The 19,658-nt window shown below is 25.5% G+C and overlaps 10 protein-coding genes across 10 annotated transcripts; 6 read left to right on the top strand and 4 right to left on the bottom strand.

The window, feature by feature from the left end:
• Positions 1 to 449: 449 nt before the first annotated feature.
• DICPUDRAFT_151676 (uncharacterized protein) lies at positions 450 to 3,405 on the top strand (the record flags this gene model as incomplete). The annotated part of the gene is made up of 3 exons (XM_003287526.1): positions 450 to 2,134; positions 2,209 to 2,464; positions 2,536 to 3,405. 3 exons carry the CDS (start codon positions 450 to 452, stop codon positions 3,403 to 3,405), a joined length of 2,811 nt encoding a protein of 936 aa, XP_003287574.1.
• Positions 3,406 to 3,728: 323 nt separating this feature from the next.
• On the top strand, positions 3,729 to 4,702 carry DICPUDRAFT_151675 (uncharacterized protein; the record flags this gene model as incomplete). The annotated part of the gene is made up of 2 exons (XM_003287525.1): positions 3,729 to 4,447; positions 4,519 to 4,702. 2 exons carry the CDS (start codon positions 3,729 to 3,731, stop codon positions 4,700 to 4,702), a joined length of 903 nt encoding a protein of 300 aa, XP_003287573.1.
• A 104-nt stretch (positions 4,703 to 4,806) lies between these two features.
• DICPUDRAFT_78411 (uncharacterized protein) lies at positions 4,807 to 6,610 on the bottom strand (the record flags this gene model as incomplete). Its single annotated transcript, XM_003287504.1, has 2 exons — positions 4,807 to 5,725; positions 6,150 to 6,610. 2 exons carry the CDS (start codon positions 6,608 to 6,610, stop codon positions 4,807 to 4,809), a joined length of 1,380 nt encoding a protein of 459 aa, XP_003287552.1.
• A 789-nt stretch (positions 6,611 to 7,399) lies between these two features.
• DICPUDRAFT_151672 (uncharacterized protein) lies at positions 7,400 to 7,943 on the top strand (the record flags this gene model as incomplete). The annotated part of the gene is made up of 2 exons (XM_003287524.1): positions 7,400 to 7,647; positions 7,769 to 7,943. The coding sequence occupies 2 exons, from the start codon at positions 7,400 to 7,402 to the stop codon at positions 7,941 to 7,943; spliced, it is 423 nt and encodes a 140-aa protein (XP_003287572.1).
• Positions 7,944 to 8,160: 217 nt separating this feature from the next.
• On the top strand, positions 8,161 to 10,776 carry DICPUDRAFT_94435 (uncharacterized protein). The gene is made up of 4 exons (XM_003287523.1): positions 8,161 to 8,479; positions 8,542 to 8,821; positions 8,895 to 9,295; positions 9,398 to 10,776. The coding sequence occupies exons 1-4, from the start codon at positions 8,356 to 8,358 to the stop codon at positions 10,747 to 10,749; spliced, it is 2,157 nt and encodes a 718-aa protein (XP_003287571.1). The 5' UTR covers positions 8,161 to 8,355; the 3' UTR covers positions 10,750 to 10,776.
• Positions 10,777 to 10,883: 107 nt separating this feature from the next.
• Positions 10,884 to 13,257, bottom strand: DICPUDRAFT_32656 (uncharacterized protein; the record flags this gene model as incomplete). The annotated part of the gene is made up of 3 exons (XM_003287503.1): positions 10,884 to 11,116; positions 11,185 to 13,055; positions 13,124 to 13,257. Coding segments are annotated over 3 exons (2,238 nt in total), but the record flags the coding sequence as incomplete, so codon positions are not given.
• A 985-nt stretch (positions 13,258 to 14,242) lies between these two features.
• DICPUDRAFT_32615 (uncharacterized protein) lies at positions 14,243 to 14,488 on the bottom strand (the record flags this gene model as incomplete). Its single annotated transcript, XM_003287502.1, has 1 exon — positions 14,243 to 14,488. A coding segment is annotated over one exon (246 nt), but the record flags the coding sequence as incomplete, so codon positions are not given.
• Positions 14,489 to 15,433: 945 nt separating this feature from the next.
• DICPUDRAFT_87641 (uncharacterized protein) lies at positions 15,434 to 16,800 on the top strand (the record flags this gene model as incomplete). The annotated part of the gene is made up of 5 exons (XM_003287522.1): positions 15,434 to 15,484; positions 15,551 to 15,670; positions 15,743 to 15,940; positions 16,025 to 16,537; positions 16,609 to 16,800. 5 exons carry the CDS (start codon positions 15,434 to 15,436, stop codon positions 16,798 to 16,800), a joined length of 1,074 nt encoding a protein of 357 aa, XP_003287570.1.
• A 233-nt stretch (positions 16,801 to 17,033) lies between these two features.
• Positions 17,034 to 17,459, top strand: DICPUDRAFT_151668 (uncharacterized protein; the record flags this gene model as incomplete). The annotated part of the gene is made up of 1 exon (XM_003287521.1): positions 17,034 to 17,459. The coding sequence occupies one exon, from the start codon at positions 17,034 to 17,036 to the stop codon at positions 17,457 to 17,459; it is 426 nt and encodes a 141-aa protein (XP_003287569.1).
• Positions 17,460 to 17,514: 55 nt separating this feature from the next.
• On the bottom strand, positions 17,515 to 18,840 carry DICPUDRAFT_47417 (uncharacterized protein). The gene is made up of 4 exons (XM_003287501.1): positions 18,737 to 18,840; positions 18,368 to 18,655; positions 18,214 to 18,303; positions 17,515 to 18,145 (listed from the first exon to the last, which is right to left on the bottom strand). The coding sequence occupies exons 1-4, from the start codon at positions 18,825 to 18,827 to the stop codon at positions 17,586 to 17,588; spliced, it is 1,029 nt and encodes a 342-aa protein (XP_003287549.1). The 5' UTR covers positions 18,828 to 18,840; the 3' UTR covers positions 17,515 to 17,585.
• Between the last annotated feature and the right edge of the window lie 818 nt (positions 18,841 to 19,658).

Here is a 19,658-nt window from a genome sequence, read left to right as displayed (position 1 = left end):
ATATATATAAATAAAGAAAAAAAAATACACAAATAATAACCAAATAATAAACAACAATAACAATTTCAAAAGTAGCTTTTATTATTACATTTTAATATAATTAAATATTATTGTTTTTTTTTTTTGTAGTTCTATTATAATAGATAATTTTTTTTTATTTTTTATTTTTTTCCAATTTTTTTTTTTTATTTTTTTATATTTTTTGTTTATAATAAAAATTAATAGATTTTGTATTTACAAATTAAATTACTTTTTTTTTTATATTATATAGTTAATATAGAACCAAAGTATTAAGAAAAAACCAGACAAATCTAGATCAAAAAATCCAAAAATATTAATAGTAATAATAATAATATACTCATCAACTATATCTACACACACACACAATAAAAGTAAAGGCAATAGTAATAATAGTAAAAATAGTGATAGCAATAAAGAAATAACTTAAAATGAATACACATAATGCATTTCAACAAAGGTCAATGGATAGTGCTATTGTAACTATTAATGATAAAGGTTATATTCAATCAGTTGATAGAAAGACATGTGAATTGTTTGGGTATACAATAGAAGAGTTACAAATGCAAAAGGTCAATATATTAATTCCATCACCATATAAAGAACAACATGATACATATATGCAAAATTACTTTGAAACTGGAATTAGAAAGATTATAGATAAAAGTAGAGTCGTAGAAGGTCTCCATAAAGATGGAAGTGTATTTCCAATTACATTGTCAGTCACAGAGGTTAAAATTTGGAATAAGAGAATGTTTATTGGCTCAATTGAACCTGTAATTGATAAGCGTTTAATCATTTACACCGACGTCCATGGTATTATAACCTATTGCAATAGAAATGTAGAAGAGCTAATAGGGTACACTCCGGCCGAACTTTTTGGAAAGAATGTTTCAACTCTTATGCCATCTCCACATGCAAAGAATCACGGTGATTACATTGAAAAGAATTATCACGGTGGTGGTCTTTGGAAAATGTTGAATCGGGTTAGAAATTTACCAATCAAACATAAGAATGGTGTTGTTTTCCTCGTTTCAATTCTTGTAACAAAAATTTCAACCGATGGTATCGATATGTTTAAAGCAATCATTCAAACACCACCCAAAGAAGCCGTTTTTACAATCAATGGTGAAGGTATCATCAAAGCTTGCAATTTTAATTTCACCGAGCCAATGTTTGGTTATACTCAAAAAGATTTAGTTGGTAATACAATTGGTATGTTAATACCTGAAATGTCTAAAATTATTGACAACACAGTAATTGGTATAAATGAATCACACGATAATAATAACAGTAATATTAACAATAGTGGTAATAATAGTAATAGTAGTAATAATAACAATAACAATAGCAATAGCAATAACAATAACAATAGCATTAATATTGCAACCACCGTTGCCTCATCACCAGCTGGGCATGATTCATCACCATTAAATAATAGTACAAACACACCAAATACACCAACTCAATCAAGAGGTGTCGAAAGTTGGTTGGGTAGAACAAGAAAGGTTGACGTTTGGCATAAGGATGGTTCAAGATTCCCAGTAAATTTAGAGATTATTAAACTTCAAGGTGAAAGTTCAATCTTTTCGCTTCAAATAAAAAAAGTAGAAAACCCATCAAGAGTGTACAAAGATAAAGGTGAAAAGAGTAGTGAAAAGAGTGAAAAATCTGAAAAAGAGAAATCATCAGAAAAGAAAGAAAAGAAAAAGAGAAAGAAGGAAAGAAGTGAATCATCTGATGAATCAGATTCAAGCGAAACAGAACATAAAAAGAAAAAAGAAAAAAGAAGGAGTAGAAAGGATGAAAGCGATAGTGACAGTGATAGTGATAGTGAAAGTAGTTCAAGCAGAAAGCATTCAAGACATGACAATAATGGCAGTAATCATAGTGGCAGTGGCGGTTTCTATCAACCTGAAATGATTGGAGAGTATACCCTAGGTAAAACTTTAGGCAGAGGAAATTATGGTGTAGTTAAACTTGGTACTCATATTTCAACAAAAGATGAAATTGCAATTAAAATTCTTTACAAAGAACAAATGACAGAATCAGAGTTTACAAGATGTAAAAGAGAAATCGAAATTTTAAAACAGCTATGCCATCCATTCATTAATAAGTAAGTAATTTAATTTTATTTTATCTTTAATATAATATAATATTAATCAATTTTTTTTTTTTTTTACCCTAAAGATTAATTAATGTACTTGAAAAAGATGATGCAATGTTCATCTTAATGGAGTATTGCCCTGGAGGTGATTTATTCCACTATGTAAATAAGTATGGACTCAAGGGTGTAAAAATGGTAAACTCACCAGATATTGGTGAGCAAGTATTAATGGGCGTTCCTTTATCAGAAGAAGATACAAGAAGAATATTTACTCAAATTTGTTTAGGTATTGCTCATTGTCATAAGTTAAATATCGCACATAGAGATATTAAACATAAGGTATGTAAAAGTAGAACTTAGTTATTTTTATTTTAACTTATTATTAACATTTAAATTTACTATTTAATTAGAATATATTATTCGACAACCAAATGAACGTTAAAATTATAGATTTTGGTTTAAGTAATTGGTCATATCAAAAGAATCTTTCATTTTGTGGTACACCAGCATATGCATCACCAGAAATGCTTTTGGGTATTAACTATAATGGACCAGAGGTTGATATTTGGTCATTGGGTGTTATTTTATATAGTTTGGTTACAGGTAGATTACCATTCATCAATGTTACCGATATGATTGTTGGTAAATTTACAATTCCAGGATCAATTCCAGTTGATTTACAAGATCTAATAAAGAAAATGTTAACTGTAGATAGAGAACAAAGACTTAACATTTATGGAGTAATAAATCACTCATGGTTAATGAAAGATCCAACCACATCAGCTTTAATCACCCAAAATTTACTTAGTTTAGCTTCATCAACACCAGTTTCATCTTCATCACAAATTCAACCAACCTCTTCAATTTTACCAAGTTATAATATAAATGAACTCGATATTGCTAAAAACAATATATTAAATATCACCCAAATTAACCAACAAAAAACAACCACAACTAATAGTTCAAATATAAACAACCAACAACAGCAACCAAATAATATATATATACAGTCACCTCCAAGTAATAACAATAACAACAACAACAACAACAACATTAATAGTAATAATAACAACAATAACAATAATAATATTTTTCAACAATCACCATATTTCGTTCAAGCACCGAGAAATGATGACTTTAATTTAGGTCAACCTTTACAACAAAATCCTTTTGATCAAAATCAAATACCTTCTTATTATGGCCAACCTCCAAATAATAACAGTAATACATCAAACTTTAATAATTCGAATGACTATTCACAATTAAGAAAAAGTACTTAAATAATAACGCCCCCCAAAAAAAAACAAACAAAATCAAAAAACAAAAATTCCTTTTTTTTTTCTCATAAATTCACAAAAAAAAAAAAATATATAAATAAAAATGTATACATAAAACAAAATCAAAGAATATCAATAATTAGATTTATTAATAAATCTATTTATTTAAAAATGAAATCTTTCATAACATTTATTTATATTTTTGGATATATTTAACTTTTTTTTTTTTATTTTTTTTTATTTTTTTTAATTTTTTTATTTTAAAAATTTTATTTTTTTTCATTTATGAATTTTTCACAATCTCATTTGTTATAAATAAACAAACCATGTCATCATACAGAGAAAGAGAATATAGAGATAATAGAGATAGTAGAGATAATAGAGATAGGGATAATAGAAGAGATAGGGATAAAGATAGAGACAATTATAAAAGAAATAGAAATGATAACGAAATAAATGAAGATAACAGCTATAAAAGGGATGAAAATAATAAAAGGTTAAGAGAATTACAAACATACAGCGATAAAAGAGGTGATAGTAGTAATAATAAAAATAATAATTATTCTAAATATAAAAACGATAGAAATAATGACAGAAAAAAAAGTTTCAAAGACAAGGATCACATTGACTACAGCAAATATGAATTTGGTAGAAGAGAAGATAGGGAAAAAGAAAGAGAGGAAGAAGAAAAAAGAAAAATACCAAAAGAAAAACCAGATTTTAAACCTTCAGGTGCATTGTTACGAGATAAAAGTAGTAATAACGATGATGATGGTGGTGACGATGAAAATAAAGTTAAATTGAAATGGGTGGAACCTAGCGAAGCAAGTTTTCCAAAAGATAAATGGGTAATTTATCCATTCAAAGAAAAAGAAGCATTGGACCCAATCTATTTAAGAAAAAAAGCATTTTTATTTGGTAGAGATAGGGAAATATCCGACATTCCAACTGATCATCCATCTTGCTCATCACAACATGCCGTATTGGTTTTTAGAAAAGTTAAAAAAGAAGATAAAAGAACTGGCGAAATGCTAACCTTAGTTTTGTAAGTATAAACCCATATATTATAAATATTAAATTTTATAACTAAATATTAATTTATTATCATTTATGTAGACCATATTTAATCGATTTGGAGAGCACAAATGGCACCTTTTATAATGGCAATAAATTAGAGTCATCAAGATATTTAGAACTAAAGAGTAAAGATTCAATAAAGTTTGGCCAAAGTACAAGAGAATATATTTTATTAAGAGAAGACACAGTTGATGAGGAAGATGACGACGAAAGTGACAATTAAATAAAGGCTTTTTTTTTTTTTTTTTTTTTTTTTTTTTTTTAAAAAAAAATTCAATATAATTTATTTATTATTATATTCTTTATTTTAAATATTATATTATGTGTTTAATTAATTAATTTAAGTTCTTTAAAAATTAATGGTATTTGGACTTCAAACAATGATAGGTGGATTGGTTGTTCTAAATTTTTTTTAATGGTATCGACAGTATGGGTGATGTCAAGTTGAGCATTATGTGGACGTGGGGCACCATTGCCAGGTTCGTTAATTGGTTTAACAATATCTTCAACATTTTGAATACCTAAAGTTTTACCCATTTCAATAGCCATTTCATATTTGGTCTTTTGTTCGAATGCTGAGAAATGATAAATACCATATTGTTTGGATACAATTAACTGGAGGCTGCATCTAGCGACATCATCGACATGGGTTGGGTATCTAAGTTGCCAATTATCGATTTGAACTGGAGTCTTTGAGAGATTTGCTTGAATTACAGATTCGGCAACTACAGTAACAGCACTTTCTTTTAATGATTCAACTGGACCATATAAAACTGGTACACGCAAAATTATGTATTTGAATGAATCACCATGTAACTTGTGTGCATTTAAAATTGCAATTTCAGAGTCTCTTTTGGTTTCACCATAGAATGATAGAGGATTTGTTTTGGCGTCAATTGAATAAGGTGGGTTTTTTCCATCAAATACATAGTCACTTGAAATGTAAAATAAACATGCACCTATTTTAACAGATAGTTCGATTAACTTTTCAGTTGTTCCGACATTTAACTTTCTAACATGTTCTTTATCTTTTTCACATTGATCTGGTCTTCTTTCTGCAGCACAATGAATAATATATTGTGGGTTGAATGATAATACAACTTGTTCTAGTTCTTTTTCATTTGTAATATCTACTTTTTGCATTTGGTCTTTATATAAAGTTGAATATTTTTCATAACGAGACCATGCTAAACTTTTTAATTCGAAATGTTCTAATGATGGTTGGTTAAATACTCTAAGATAACCCCTACCCAAAAGACCAGTCGATCCCTATAAATTAAAAATATAAAATTAATAAAAGGTTTAAACATGCCATGCTTTTAATTGTTTATTACAGTTATTAAAACTCTAATTTTCATTGTATAGATTTATAATTATTATTATTATTAATTAAATTAATTGAAATGAATTTAAAAATTATAAAAAATAAAAAAAAATTAAAAAATAATAAAAAAAAAAAATAAATTAAAAATGAAAATTAAAAAATAATAAAAAAAAATAAAAAAAGTAAGGGTGAATATGTACTTGTATGTACAATGATATTATGGTAATATCATAATTTTATTTATATACAGATATTTGATCTTAGTAAGCTTTTTGATCTTGTCGAGGAGATTCTATGCGTTATTGCCAATTGGATACAAATTGATTTTCTATAGTAATGATTTGACAAAATTTCGCAAATGTCATTTTTTTCTCTTTGTGGAATTTCTATTAATAAAGTTTCTTCTTTATCTTTTTCATCATCTGCTTCTATTTCTTTCTCTTCTTCCTCATTTTCTTCTTCAATAGCGGGTCTTTCTGGAGTATTACTTGTTTTCAATTTTTTTTTAACTTTTTTGTCGCTATCTTCATCTTCATAGTTTTCCTCTTCTTGTTCATTCTCTTCAATAGAGTCACTACTATCATCTATAGTATATATCATTCTACCGTATCCCTCATCTCCTTCCTCCTCTTCATATTCTTTTATATCTGAATTTTCTGTATTATTATTATTATTATTATTATTATTATTAATATTATTATTATTATTTATATTATCATTATCGTCTATAAAATCTATATTGTTGTTTTCTATACTATTGTTATCATTAATGTTCTCTTTATCTTTATTTATATTATTTTCTGACATATTTAAACAATGGTTTTAAAACTTAAATTTTTTTTTTATAAAATTTTAAAATAAAATTAAAAAAAAAAAAAAAAAATAAATTAAAATAAAAAAAATGAAAATTTTTATTTTTTTATTTTTTTTTTTTAATTAAACAAAGATCTTTTATAAATTTAAATTAAAAAAGATTAAAAAACAATAATAAAAATAAAAATAATAAAATAATAAAATTGTTTTTATATCATTATTTAATAAAGGTTAAATTTCAAAAAAAAAACTAAAAAAACTGATAATCAAATAAAATATAAAAATAGTACTAAAATTAACAAAAAGAATAAACAAAAAAAGGTAGTTCAGGTATTTGTTTTTTTTTTTAATATTTTTCTAATTTTTAATTTATTTTTTTATTATTTTTATCATTTTTTATTTTTTTTAATTTTATTATTTTTTAATTTTTTATTTCTAAAAAATAGTATAAATGGGATAAAAATTAAATTTTATTTTTATTTTGTTTTTTGATCAACAAACAAACAAACAAACAAAAAAAATCCCCACCAAATAATTTTTTTTTAAAGATTTTTAGGAATGATACAAATAGAAAAACTATCAAATAATAAAAATAATAAATATACATATAAGATTAATTACAACAATGAATTTAATTACAATAATATTAATAACTATAATATAAATAATAATATAAATAATAATATAAATATAAATAAAAATAATAATATACATTGTAATATAAATAATATAAATGACAGAGATACAAATAATAATATAAATAATAAAAATATAAATAATAAAATGGTTAATAATGATAATAATAATAATAATATAAATAATACAAATACAGAATCAAACAAAAATAAAAATAATAAATATAATTTTAATGAAAAATATGAAGATAGAATTTTAATTGCAAGGCAAAAACAAATAGATTATGGAAAAAATACACAAGGTTACAAAAACTATATTGAACTTTTAAATTCAAATCCAAATTTTATGAATGAAACAAATAATGTAAAAATTCCTTGTATTTTCCAAAAATGTTCGTATGTATTATCTTTTTATTTTGTTTTAATATTTATTATTTTCTTACAAAATATTAATTTTATATTATATTTATTATTTTATATTTATAATAATTATTAATATAAATATTTATTATTTTAGAAAAAGAAGTTTTGATGGACAGATAAAGAAATGGAGAAGATTTTTACACCAATTTGATGATAATTTTTCGAGTGATTCCGATATATTTAACACTTCATCTTCAAGTGAGGGATTTAATTCCGATAGTAACGATTTGGATAATGAAAATAACGAACATTGTCTATTAATGGATTAAAAAACAGGATCACTTTTATTTTTTATTTAACTAGAACAAATAAATATACATCCAAAACAAATAAAATATTATATATATATTTTTTTATTTTTTTTCCAAAAAAACACATATTACAAGAAAAACCTCCAAATTTTTAAATTTTTTTTTTTATTTTTTAATTTTTTTTTTTAATTTTAAAATTTTTTTTTTTTTTTTAATTCATTGTTTTTTATTTATTATTATCTTCATATAAATAATCTTAAAAAATAAATCTTTGTAAATAGTTTTTTTTATTTAGTTTTTAAATTGTTTTATATAATAAATAAGATTAATCAAATTTTGTAAATATATCGTTAATTTTTTTTTTATAAAAAAAAAAAAAGAAAAAAAAGAAAACATCAAAAATATATAAATTTATATTTCATATTAAAGAATGTTCTTTTCGCAAATCGTTTTAGCTAAAAGAGGTTCATTAGGTAAAATTTGGTTAGCTGGCCATTGGGATAAAAAGCTAGCAAAAAATGTTGTTTTTAAAACCAATATTCCAAAATCGATTAGTAAGTTCATCAAAACTATGATTATTTTAAATAAATAAAATACTAATAACTTTTAATTTTAGAATTTATTTTAAAACCACATGTTCCGATGGCTTTACGTATGACATCGCATTTATTATTAGGTGTTGTTAGAATTTATTCAAAGAAAGCAAAATATTTATTAAGTGATTGCACAGAAGCTGTTGTCAAATTAAAGGGTTTATCAAAAACAGTATCAAAAATTGATTTACCAGTCGAAGAGGATCCACAATCACTTTTAATAACAGGTCCACGTAACACCGAGTCAAAACCACAAGTTTACCAAGAAGTCGATAGATTTTTAAGAAATATTGATATTAGAGAGTAAGATATAAAATAAAATAATAAAATTATCTTATAGTAATAAATTATTAATAAACCTTTTTTACTATTATAGTTTAGTAGTTGACCCATTATACGATCCAAATAAATTAGAGCCAAGCGAAAAACCAAATTATTCAGATTTGTTTGGAGAAACTGCAGCCGATGAGGCAATGGTTAATATGAATACACCAGGTGGTATTGGTTTATTTGATGAAGACACACCATTATCAAAGAAACCAAAATCAGATGAACTTAGAAAAGATGAAACAAATATTTTAAATTTAACACCACAACAATCATTATTCCAACAATTTAAAACACCAACTACCCCAACAACTCCAGGTGGCAGATCAATTATCGAAGATTTAGCTGTTAACATTAACCCACTTTATGATGTTTCAAGAATTCCACAAACTCCAAAAGATGATCTTATGACTGGTGATGGTGATAAAATGGTTGATTTTGGCGGCTGGGGTGATATAAATATGAACAGAGACGAAGAAGAAAAAAATGAAGGTTTTGGTAACTTTGATGATAATATGGGTTTTGAAAATTTTGGTGGTGATGATAAACCAGAACCCAAATCACCAAAATCAGCTGCAACTGAAGCTGAAGGAACATCAGATCTTCTTAACACAACTACTACAACCGCTACAACTGCAACATTAATCGAAGAAAAATCAGCCAATCAAATTATTCAAGATGCTAAAGATAAGTTTGGTGCTCAAATCGAAGCTGAAAAAAATAAAAAAGGAACCACAAGAGTAAGACATGTTAGAGAGTCCGATGGTGTTTTAAATGATAGAGAAATAAAACGTTTCAAAAATCCAAGACCATTAACCATAGAGCGTTCATTGCTTCCAAATCAATTATCAGTTGTTGTAGCTAAAACCAAAGAAATTCCATTAAAACAAAGAATGTTAAATACCATCAGAAACAATATCTCAAATACATTTTTCAAAACCTTCGGTGAAGTACTTCAAAATCGTTATCCAAAAGTTTTACAATCAGTTGAAGCTCCATATGCCCAATATTTACGCTCACGTATGACATACAGCAAAATGATGCAAAATAATGAATTTCTTGCAAATGTTGAAGCTGATAATACTAGAAATGATTTAGGTATTCCACAATTTACAGAAAACCCAGATTTAAAGGACGATCAAGAAACTGAAGAAATTCTTTTAAAATCTATCAATAATCGTATCATTTCAGAGGGTGTTGGAATCTCCCCAAGTGAAAAGAAGAAATTAAAAACCGAACCATTATCAGAAAATGATCACCAAAGAATTGATCAACTCCGTGGTGAATTAGATGCAAGAAATAAAGAAGGTTTAGATCTTTTCTATAAACCAAATGATAATCAATTATTAAGAGCAGAAACTTTTTCATCAGATTCAGCAAGCAAAGATTTCGAACAAAAACTTAGAGAACAAGATGATGGTTTTGGTTTTGATATTGGCAATGATTTCGAACCTCAACAACCTAGAGATGATGATCGTGCTTTAGAACTACTAGAAGATAAAAATGAAGGTTTTGGTAATTTCGATGAAGATTACCCACAGCAATTCGAAGATATTCAACCAGGCCAAAGACAACCACCAAGAAATCCTCATTTAGAAAAGAAAATCTGGTCAACCAAAACTAAAAATATGCATAACATTCTAGATAATAATTTCAAAAGTAAATCTGAAATTGGATTTTTAGACGATATCATCAAACCTATTCAAAACCAACCAAATAATACCAATGCTAGAGTTGCCGCCGCATGCTACTTTTACGAACTTTTAATCCTCAAAACTAAAGTACTTGTAGATTTAAAACAACCCGAAACTAGTCTCGATGATTATCCAGATATTAAAATTACTAAAACTCAATATTTTGATAATGTTGAAGGTTTTGAAGTTGTCGAAAATGATGGATTGTAAAATATATAATAAAATAAAAAGTTTTTTAAAAAAATTTTTATTTCCAATTTATTGTTTTCATTTTTTTTAATTTTATAATTTCAATATAAAAGTTTTTATTTTATTATATATTTTACTACAATTTAAATTTATTTTTATTTGATTGAATCTAAACTATATTTCGAGGGTCTCGATCCACGACGAGTAAGTTTAAAAGATCTGCCATCTCTTGATAAATAGAAATGTTTCTTTAAAACAATATAACCAAGAACTGAAAGAGCACAAACTGCTACAATAGGAACAACTACAGCTACCGGGACAACCCAAGCCTTATTACTTTTACAACTTCCATTTGAATCAAATTGGGGATCAACAAGAACTGAAAAGTCTAATTATTTAAAATAAAAATTTTAGTTTTTATATTATAATAACATTACTGCATAAATTAATAATTACCTGGGTCTAACAAACATTGACTGCAATGAGGCATATTAATACCAACATAGTTTATACTTGACACTACACCTAAATCCTCTACATCACTAAAAGCAATAATTTTATTTGAGAGCATTCTATTAATAAATTGACCAAAAAGGATAGCACCACTTCTTTTAATTGTAAATGAAAGTAAACTATCTCCGTTAGTTTGAGAACCAACCTCTTGTTCATTAGATTGACAACTATCTTCATTCGTAGTGCTCTTTGATGACGAAATGAAAATTGCTCTTAAAGTGTTTAATGATGAATCATAATCCCAGTTGCTGATATTCATTGAAACTTTAACTTGGTTTGGTTCTAAATCCATAGAAACACCTGCAAATTGATAAGTTGTAGCTTTATCTATTATTGCAACGATAACATCAATACTAGTATCCCCTGTGGTTTGAGTAGATGTATATTGTGTGGCACTTCCTAAACCTTCGACCTGAACTTGTTGGGCTTTCCAATCAGTAGTGTTTATTTGTTTAACAACTGATCCATCGATTGAAATTTCTTGTACTGATTTCAAAGAGAATTCAAAGTCAACTTTTTCAAATGAATAAGTGGCAGATGGTTTTGTTTCATCGGACTTTAAGCTATAACTGTTTGCAGCAGGCTTTTTCAATTGGCAAGTTGGACCATAGTAGTCACCAACACACTTACACGAACCTGCTACACAAGTACCATCGTTTTGGCAAGCTTGGGAACACTCGTTATTTACAACCTCATAATACAAAACTTTACTTGAAGTAAAATTATAGCTTATATTTTCGACTATAATATTTACAAAGCCACCATTTGTTTGGGAAGGAGCAGAAAAAATAACAATGGATGAATTTGAAAATGTAATTGGACACTGTGCACCGTTAACATAAACTTTAAGATCTTGGGTTTCTTCGGTAATTTGTAAAAGAGATCTACCAGTATTTGTATCTGGAAGAGGTGTAATTGTGGATGGCATTGGGTTTATTTCACCATTGTCATTCAAATAATAGAAGCTACCATACAATGTTACTTGACCACCTGTTTTTGGAGCTATGGAGGCTGAATTAATAATTGGGAAAGAACGTTTATAAACAGAGTTGAATGCTGTTGAGGTTTTAGTTGATTGAATTCTAACAACTACAAAGCCTTCTTTAAAAGAGGTGTTAAGCTTTAATTGGATAGTTGTGACGTTACGAGATACTGGAGTATACTCGATATTATTTAAAAACACTTTTGAAGATGAATCAAATTGACCGATAATAACAACAGTTACATTTTGTGAATTTTGAGTAAAAACTACACTTCCAATGGTCAAGTCATAATATTCCCATTTGAATAAAACAGATACCTCACTTGAAAAAGAAATTAATTTTTCAGTAATGCCTTGAGACTTTGGTGGAAAATCATATGAAAAAGCTTTATTTGGAGTTACTACATGTAATGCTTGATCTGAACCAGTTAAACCCCAGCCTAAATTATCACCTGTAAATGGTAGCATCTCTCCTACTGATAAAACTCTAAATATATTCTGTGATACAGAAAATGGACACACAAACCCACTTGGTGTTCCAAGAGGTTGGGTATTGCCAGAGAACCAATTGGATACGACTGACCAATGACAATAGAAGCAATTTGGAATACTAATAAATTTGTTTAATTTCAAGTCTATATTTGGAATTGTACAATAAGTCTCTGGAACTGTACCTGATATTTGACTATTTGAGCAATTAACGAATGTTAATTTTTCAAATGCAGGCAAATAGTTAGTACTGACGATAATATTATCGGGAATATTGAACACCTTTAAATTTGGAATTTGAGAAAGTGTTGGTAAAAAACTACTTCGTGCATTTTCAATATTTCTAAACCAAAAACATTCAAAATTAGTTTATTAAATAATAGAGCTTTACTTTTTAAGAACAAAACTTACAATACTTCTAAACTTTGTGGTAATGAATATGAAGAAATAGTTCCTTGTAAATCACCATCTAATACAGAGAGACTTCTAAGATCACTATTTACAAAAGATAAGGTTTGAAATTTACAATTTGAAAGAGTTCTATTTAAAATTTAAAAATTAATATAAATTTCTTTAAATAAATAAAAAAAGGATAATTTTACATACGCTGTATCCATATTATTGTTACCATTAAAACTAAAACCATTGTATATTTGATTATTGAGACAATCAAATTTCCTAAAAAATATAAAAAATTAATACCTATTTAAATTCATTTTGATAATTTAAAAATAATATTTACACTTTTTTTAATTTTTGGAAATCTTTAAGGATAAATTGACTTTTTGTTTTTACATTTCTATATATAAAAAAATATTAGCAAACAAATTTGTTGAAAAAAAAAAACTTATAAAAAATACTTACAAATTATTTAATTCCTGCCAATCGTTACCGCTGATAGTAACAGTGGGACCGTTGTAGTATACATATAAGTTTTCAACACCAAATGCTTGGCCACTGATATACCAAGGGAACGATGTTACTGGGAAATCAATATACACAGTTATGAAAGGGCATCCTTTTTTGAAAATATCTTCTGGAACTGTTGTAAGTGTGAGATTGATTAATTTACTAAAAAAAAGAAAAATATTAGTATTTGTTATTTTAAATATTTTTTGGTAGTATGTATTAACAAATGTACTACATTATTGCTAATTTTGGGCATAAATATAAAAACTGAGAACCTGAGGTTGGCCATTGGTTAATCTCTTGTTCATTACTAATCTCCAAACTATATAGGTTTGGTAAATCTGTTATATAATCCAAAATATTAATGCTTGTTGCAATTGAAATTGAAATGGTTCTAGATACAAAAATTAATTATTAGAAATTAAAATAAAAAATTTTAAATTATAAAAATGATAAATATTTACAAGTTTTGTAAGCTTGGCAAATATAGTTTTGTAATTTCTTCTGGACTACCCCCTCCTCTTTGAGTTGATAGTAATGATCTTGAAACTTCACTTATAAAATCATCACCAGATGTTAACCCAATAGGAGTATTGCTTATTCCAATTGTTCCTGAAGTACCTATGGTGTAACCTGATGTTCCCAAAGTACTTGTGGGGCTACTTGATGTTCCTGAAGAACTTGTGGGGTTGTTTGATGTTCCTGAAGTACTTGAGGGGCTACTTGATGTTCCTGAGGTACTTGTAGGGTCACCTGATGTTCCTGAAGCACTTGTGGGGTTGTTTGATGTTCCTGAAGTACTTGCAGGGTTACCTGATGTTCCTGAAGTACTTGTAGGATTACTTGATGTTCCTGAGGTGCTTGTGGATGTTGAAATGTCTGTAGAAGTTGGTGGAACCACTATACCTTGGGATATAGTACTGTCGATTTCTAGTCGAATAACATGTTTATTATCGGTGCTACAAAAAATACCCTTATTATTACAAATTCCTAAAGATAAATCCCATTGCAAATAATAATTTGTTGCTAACCACCAAATAGTGTTGACTAAAAATAATCAAATAAAAAAATAAAATTTAAAATTATAATTTTAAAATCTATTAGACAATAAAAAAAAAAAATTAAATAAATACTTACTTTCTTCGGTATCTGTCACATCGGATTTAACAAAACTATTTTTATCATTACTAAAAAATAATAATATAACTGAAAGGATAATAAATATTTTAATTGGTATTATCATTTTTTTAATTGATTTTTTTCATAATATAAATTTCAAAAATAAATACTAATAAAATATTTTAAAAAACTTTATGTATAAATAATATAAAATGTAAGGGAAAAAAAAATCATTATTAACATAAAAAAAAATAGTTAAAAAAAAAAAATAAAAATAAAAAAAAAATAAAAAAATTGATAAGATATTTCAAAGCATGATTGGAACTTTCATCAAATATCATGTTTATTTTTAATTTTTTTTTTAAATTATTTTTTTTTAATTATTTTTTGAATAAATACAGTATTTTTTTAATAATATTTTATAAAAATAAAAAGGTTTTTTTGGGGGCAATCACTATTTTTTAGAATAAAATTAATATAAAAATATTCCCACAAAAATCTTAATATTAATGTGATTTCTATTTATGTTAGCAAAAAAAAAAATACAAAATAATTTTAAAAAAAAGAAATATTTTTGATAATATTTCTTATATAATAATAAGATGTAAAATTCAATTCAATTTTATATAAAAGTAAATATTGAGAAATATAAAATAATTTATAGGTTCTTAATACCAATTAAAAATCATTACTATGGATCAATTAATAGAATTAGTACCATTTTTAACTAATCCAAAAGCAGAGGTATATATTATCAAGTTAAGGGATAAATAGAACATTTCTAATACTTTAATTTTTTAATTAATTCAGATTAAAATTTTAGCATTACAACATCTCTCAGGTGTTTCAGACAACCAAGATGCTAGAGATGTCTTAAAAAATACTCAAATTATTAATAATTTACTTTATTTAATTGGTGATAGCAATCATGTAAGATATTTTAATATAAATAATACAAAGAAAAGAAAAAAAAACAAATACTAATATTAATATTAAAAATAGGTTATTGTAAGACATTCATTAACAATTTTAATTAATTTATGTCAAGATGAAACTTTTTTAGCAGAAATTACTAAAAAAAATATTGTACCAAGATTAGTTGATGGTACCACTGATACAAAAAATAAATTAAATGAAATTTTTGCAATGTTATTATCAAATGTTACACATACCAAAGAAGGTTGTCTTCAATTAATGCAAGTAAGTAGCACATTTTAATAGTATACTATTTCAATTATATTGGTAAAATTAATTTTAAACCTTCAATAAATTATTATTATTTAGTGCGGTAAAGAATTAGAGGCATTTTATATTATGAAATTAGTACAGGTATTAACTTCAGGATCAAGTCAACCAGATTTTTTAACATCAGCTAAATATAATTGGATTATAAATGTTATTTTAAATGTTACACAAATTCAAGAAGGTAGAAAGATTGTTTTAGAGGATGAAAATCAAATTTTCCAATTAATTCTTCCATTAATCAATCATAAAAATGTTATTAAAAGAAGAGGTATTCTTGGTATCATCAGAAATTGTTGCTATTCAGAACAACACCACCCACTTTTAATTTCAGATAGATTTGATATTCTCACAAAACTTTGTTTAATAATCAGAGGAAATGATAAGTTGGATGAAGATGAATTAGTAGGTATCAACACTCAATTACACAACGCTTCAATTCCAGTTGGAAATGAAAGAGATGAAGATAAAGAATGCAGAAAAATGGTTATCGATTCATTAATCTTTTTAACAGGTACTAAAATTTCAAGAATAGCAATGAGAGATTCAAAAATTGTAAGTGATAATACAATGGAAATAAAATTTTATAAAGTTATTAACAACAATAATCTTTTTTTTTTTTCTAGTATCCAATTTTAAGAAATTATTATAATGCCGAAAGTGATGAAGATCTCCGTGACAATGTCGAAAAAGTTGTTGAAATTATTTTAAGAGAAGAAGGCGAAGATGAAAATATATCAACTGAACCATCATTCGATCAAAATAAAAGACAAAAACTCGAAGATGAGGATGTAAATTTTGATGTCGAAGAGATTTAAAAAAAATAAAAAAAACAAACAAATAAAATATATAAATAACTTTTTAAAATAATTTTAATTCCATTTTATTTCATAATTTTAATTCCATTTTATTTCATTTTTTTTTTTTTCGAAATTGTTCCATTTTTTTTTATTTTTTGAAATCTTGATTAATTTTTTTTTGTCGAGCACCCTTTGTAATTATTTATTTAAATCAAAAAATTTAGTGTAATAATAATAATAATAATATAATAATGAGCGATTCAGAATGGTCACCTGGATTATTTGGTTGTCTTAATGACGATCAATTTTGTAGTAACACTTGTTGTGCCTCTTTTTTATTTCCACAAGCCCAGTTATTATACCAAACAAGGGCAATGGCAATGAACAAAAAGCTTACAACAACTGACTTTCTATGCACAATGTTTTGCCCAACTTTTATGATTTGTGTAGTTAGATCAGAAATAAGAATGAGGTATAATTTCGATAAAGTATCTGGAAGTTGTTTGCATGATTGTTGTGCAGCATGTTATTGTGCCCCATGTGCTATTCATCAAAACTCGCTTGTGATAGATAGAAATGGTGATAAACCTGGTGGTTTATTTATGGAATATGATGGACCAAGTAACCAAAATACAGATATAAATAATGTTTTCAATAAAAAAACAGAGGAGGAATAATAAAGTTTAAAAAATAATAATAATAATAATATAAATAACTGATGGTTCTTTTTTTCAATTTTTTTTAACTGTCATTAAATAAATATTATATTGGTTTTATTTTTCTTTTAAATAAATAAAAGTATTTTATTCTTTTCTATTATTTTCATCTAAAAAACTAATCACATATCTAAATCTTGCATTACTAATATTCTTTAGGGCTTCTGGTGCCTTTTCTAATGGGATTGGCTGAACGATTGGTTTAACATTATTTAAATTTGCAAAATGAAGTGTATCTTGAGAGTCTCTGGAATCTCCACTTGCTGTTGATATTATACTTTTAGAGCCAAAAATTAATGATAAAGGTGCAACTTTAAATTCATCTTCAAATGCCGCTGCAAGTAAAAGTTTTCCTTTAGATCCTAGACAATTAAGTAGTTTTGGTACTTCTTTTGAGGAAGGTGCTGTGCAAACTATACATTTAACAGATCCTATTTTTTTAATTTCTTCGTAATGGCTCTCTTTTGACATATCTACGTAATGATTGGCACCCAATTCTTTTGAAAGATGCTCTTTTTTTGAACCATATGACATTGCTATTACTTCATAACCCATTTTACGAGCAAATTGAACAGCTAAATGACCTAATCCACCAATTCCTTGAATACCAATGAGTGCTCCACTTTTAAGATTTAAATTTCTAATACCTTTTAAAATTATTGAAATTAATTAAAATATTTTTTTTATTTTTAAAAATTCTCTATTTTATATTTACCATTATAAACTGTAACACCAGCACATAATAAAGGAGCTGATTCGATTGGAGACATTCCATTTGGGACTTTAACCAATGCATCTTGTGGACCTATAGCCAATTAAAAAGTGTTAATATTTTTTATAAAAAAAAAAATTAAAAACTAAATACATACATATTTGGTATTCGGCATAACCTCCATTATAGGCCAAGCCATTTGGTAAGTGACATTTACAGTCCAACCACTCGCCATCTAAACATTCATTACATACACCACAATGACCTCCTCCAAAGAATCCAACACCAACCATTTCCCCTACAGTAAAACCTTTTATTCCTTCACCAAGCTTATCAATTTTACCTATTACTTCATGTCCTGGTACTCTTAATTCATTGATTAAATCTTTAATTTGAATATCACTATGACATATACCACAACTTAGAACTTTAATTCTAACCCAACCTAAAATATTTTATTATTTATAAAAATTATTAATTTTATTATTTTTTTTATTATTTTTTACATTTATATAGAAACACATACCTGGTGGAGGAGAGGGAATTGCTATCTCTACCAACTCCAATTCTGATCCTTTTGATTTATATGCTACTGCCTTCATAGTATTCCTTGACATTTTTTTATTATTCTTGTTTGTATATATATTTTTTTTTGAATATTTGTAAAAAAAGAGGGGTAGTTTTATAAAATTAATTTGAATTTTTAAAAAAATAATAAATTTTATTTTAAAAAATTGAAAAATGGGGGAAACTAGACTATATATAAAAATTAATAAATAAAATAAATCAGGTAATGCACTTTCAATAGATATTTACATATATATTTATTGATAGTCCACCCCTGATTTATTTATATAAATAAAATTTTGTTTTTTTACTAAAGACTTTTTTCTTAAAAATAATAATGTATATATATAAAGTAATAGTTAATTTCATTCAATAAATTTATTTGGGAAAAAAATATTATTCATTATAACCTCTTTTTTTAAAAATTAAAATATTATATCATCATTTAATCACTATTCAATTTAATTTTGACAAATATCATTTAATCATAAACCCCAATATTAATTTTTATTATAAAAAAATAAAAAGTAGATATATAATTATAAATATATGTAAATAAAGATATAAAATTATATAAATTTAGAAAAAATAAGAATAAAAAAGAAAGTAATGGAGTTTGTAAATAAATCTAAAAAATTAAAAAAATATAAATGTATATATTAAATTTAATTAACCCACTCTTTACCCCCATTTTAAATTTTAATTAATTTTTTATTTTATATTAAAAATAAATTTTTTAACACTATCCCCCTATTCGTTTTATACATTTTTTAGAATAAATATCTTTTAAAATGAAAAAATAAATAATGAAGAGCAAAATCAATGGTATAGAGGTGATATATAATTAATAAAATCTTTTTTTTTTTTTAAATAAAAAATAA

Source organism: Dictyostelium purpureum, assembly GCF_000190715.1.
Source record: "Dictyostelium purpureum unplaced genomic scaffold DICPUscaffold_103, whole genome shotgun sequence".
In the NCBI taxonomy this organism is placed as follows: domain Eukaryota; phylum Evosea; class Eumycetozoa; order Dictyosteliales; family Dictyosteliaceae; genus Dictyostelium; species Dictyostelium purpureum.
Note: the sequence above shows the minus strand (reverse complement) of the source record. Positions and strands in the feature narration are given on the sequence as shown.

Bases quoted from the DNA above. Each gene is read 5' to 3' on its own strand.
- DICPUDRAFT_94435 (XM_003287523.1), top strand. From the start codon at position 8,356: ATGTTCTTTTCGCAAATCGTTTTAGCTAAAAGAGGTTCATTAGGTAAA. The intron at 8,822-8,894 runs GTAAGATATAAA...TTACTATTATAG, and splicing joins AGAAATATTGATATTAGAGA to TTTAGTAGTTGACCCATTAT. The intron at 9,296-9,397 runs GTGATATAAATA...ATGATAAACCAG, and splicing joins GGTTGATTTTGGCGGCTGGG to AACCCAAATCACCAAAATCA.
- DICPUDRAFT_47417 (XM_003287501.1), bottom strand. From the start codon at position 18,827: ATGTCAAGGAATACTATGAAGGCAGTAGCATATAAATCAAAAGGATCA. The intron at 18,656-18,736 runs GTATGTGTTTCT...AAAATATTTTAG, and splicing joins AATTCCCTCTCCTCCACCAG to GTTGGGTTAGAATTAAAGTT. The intron at 18,146-18,213 runs GTAAATATAAAA...TAATTTTAAAAG, and splicing joins TGGTGTTACAGTTTATAATG to GTATTAGAAATTTAAATCTT.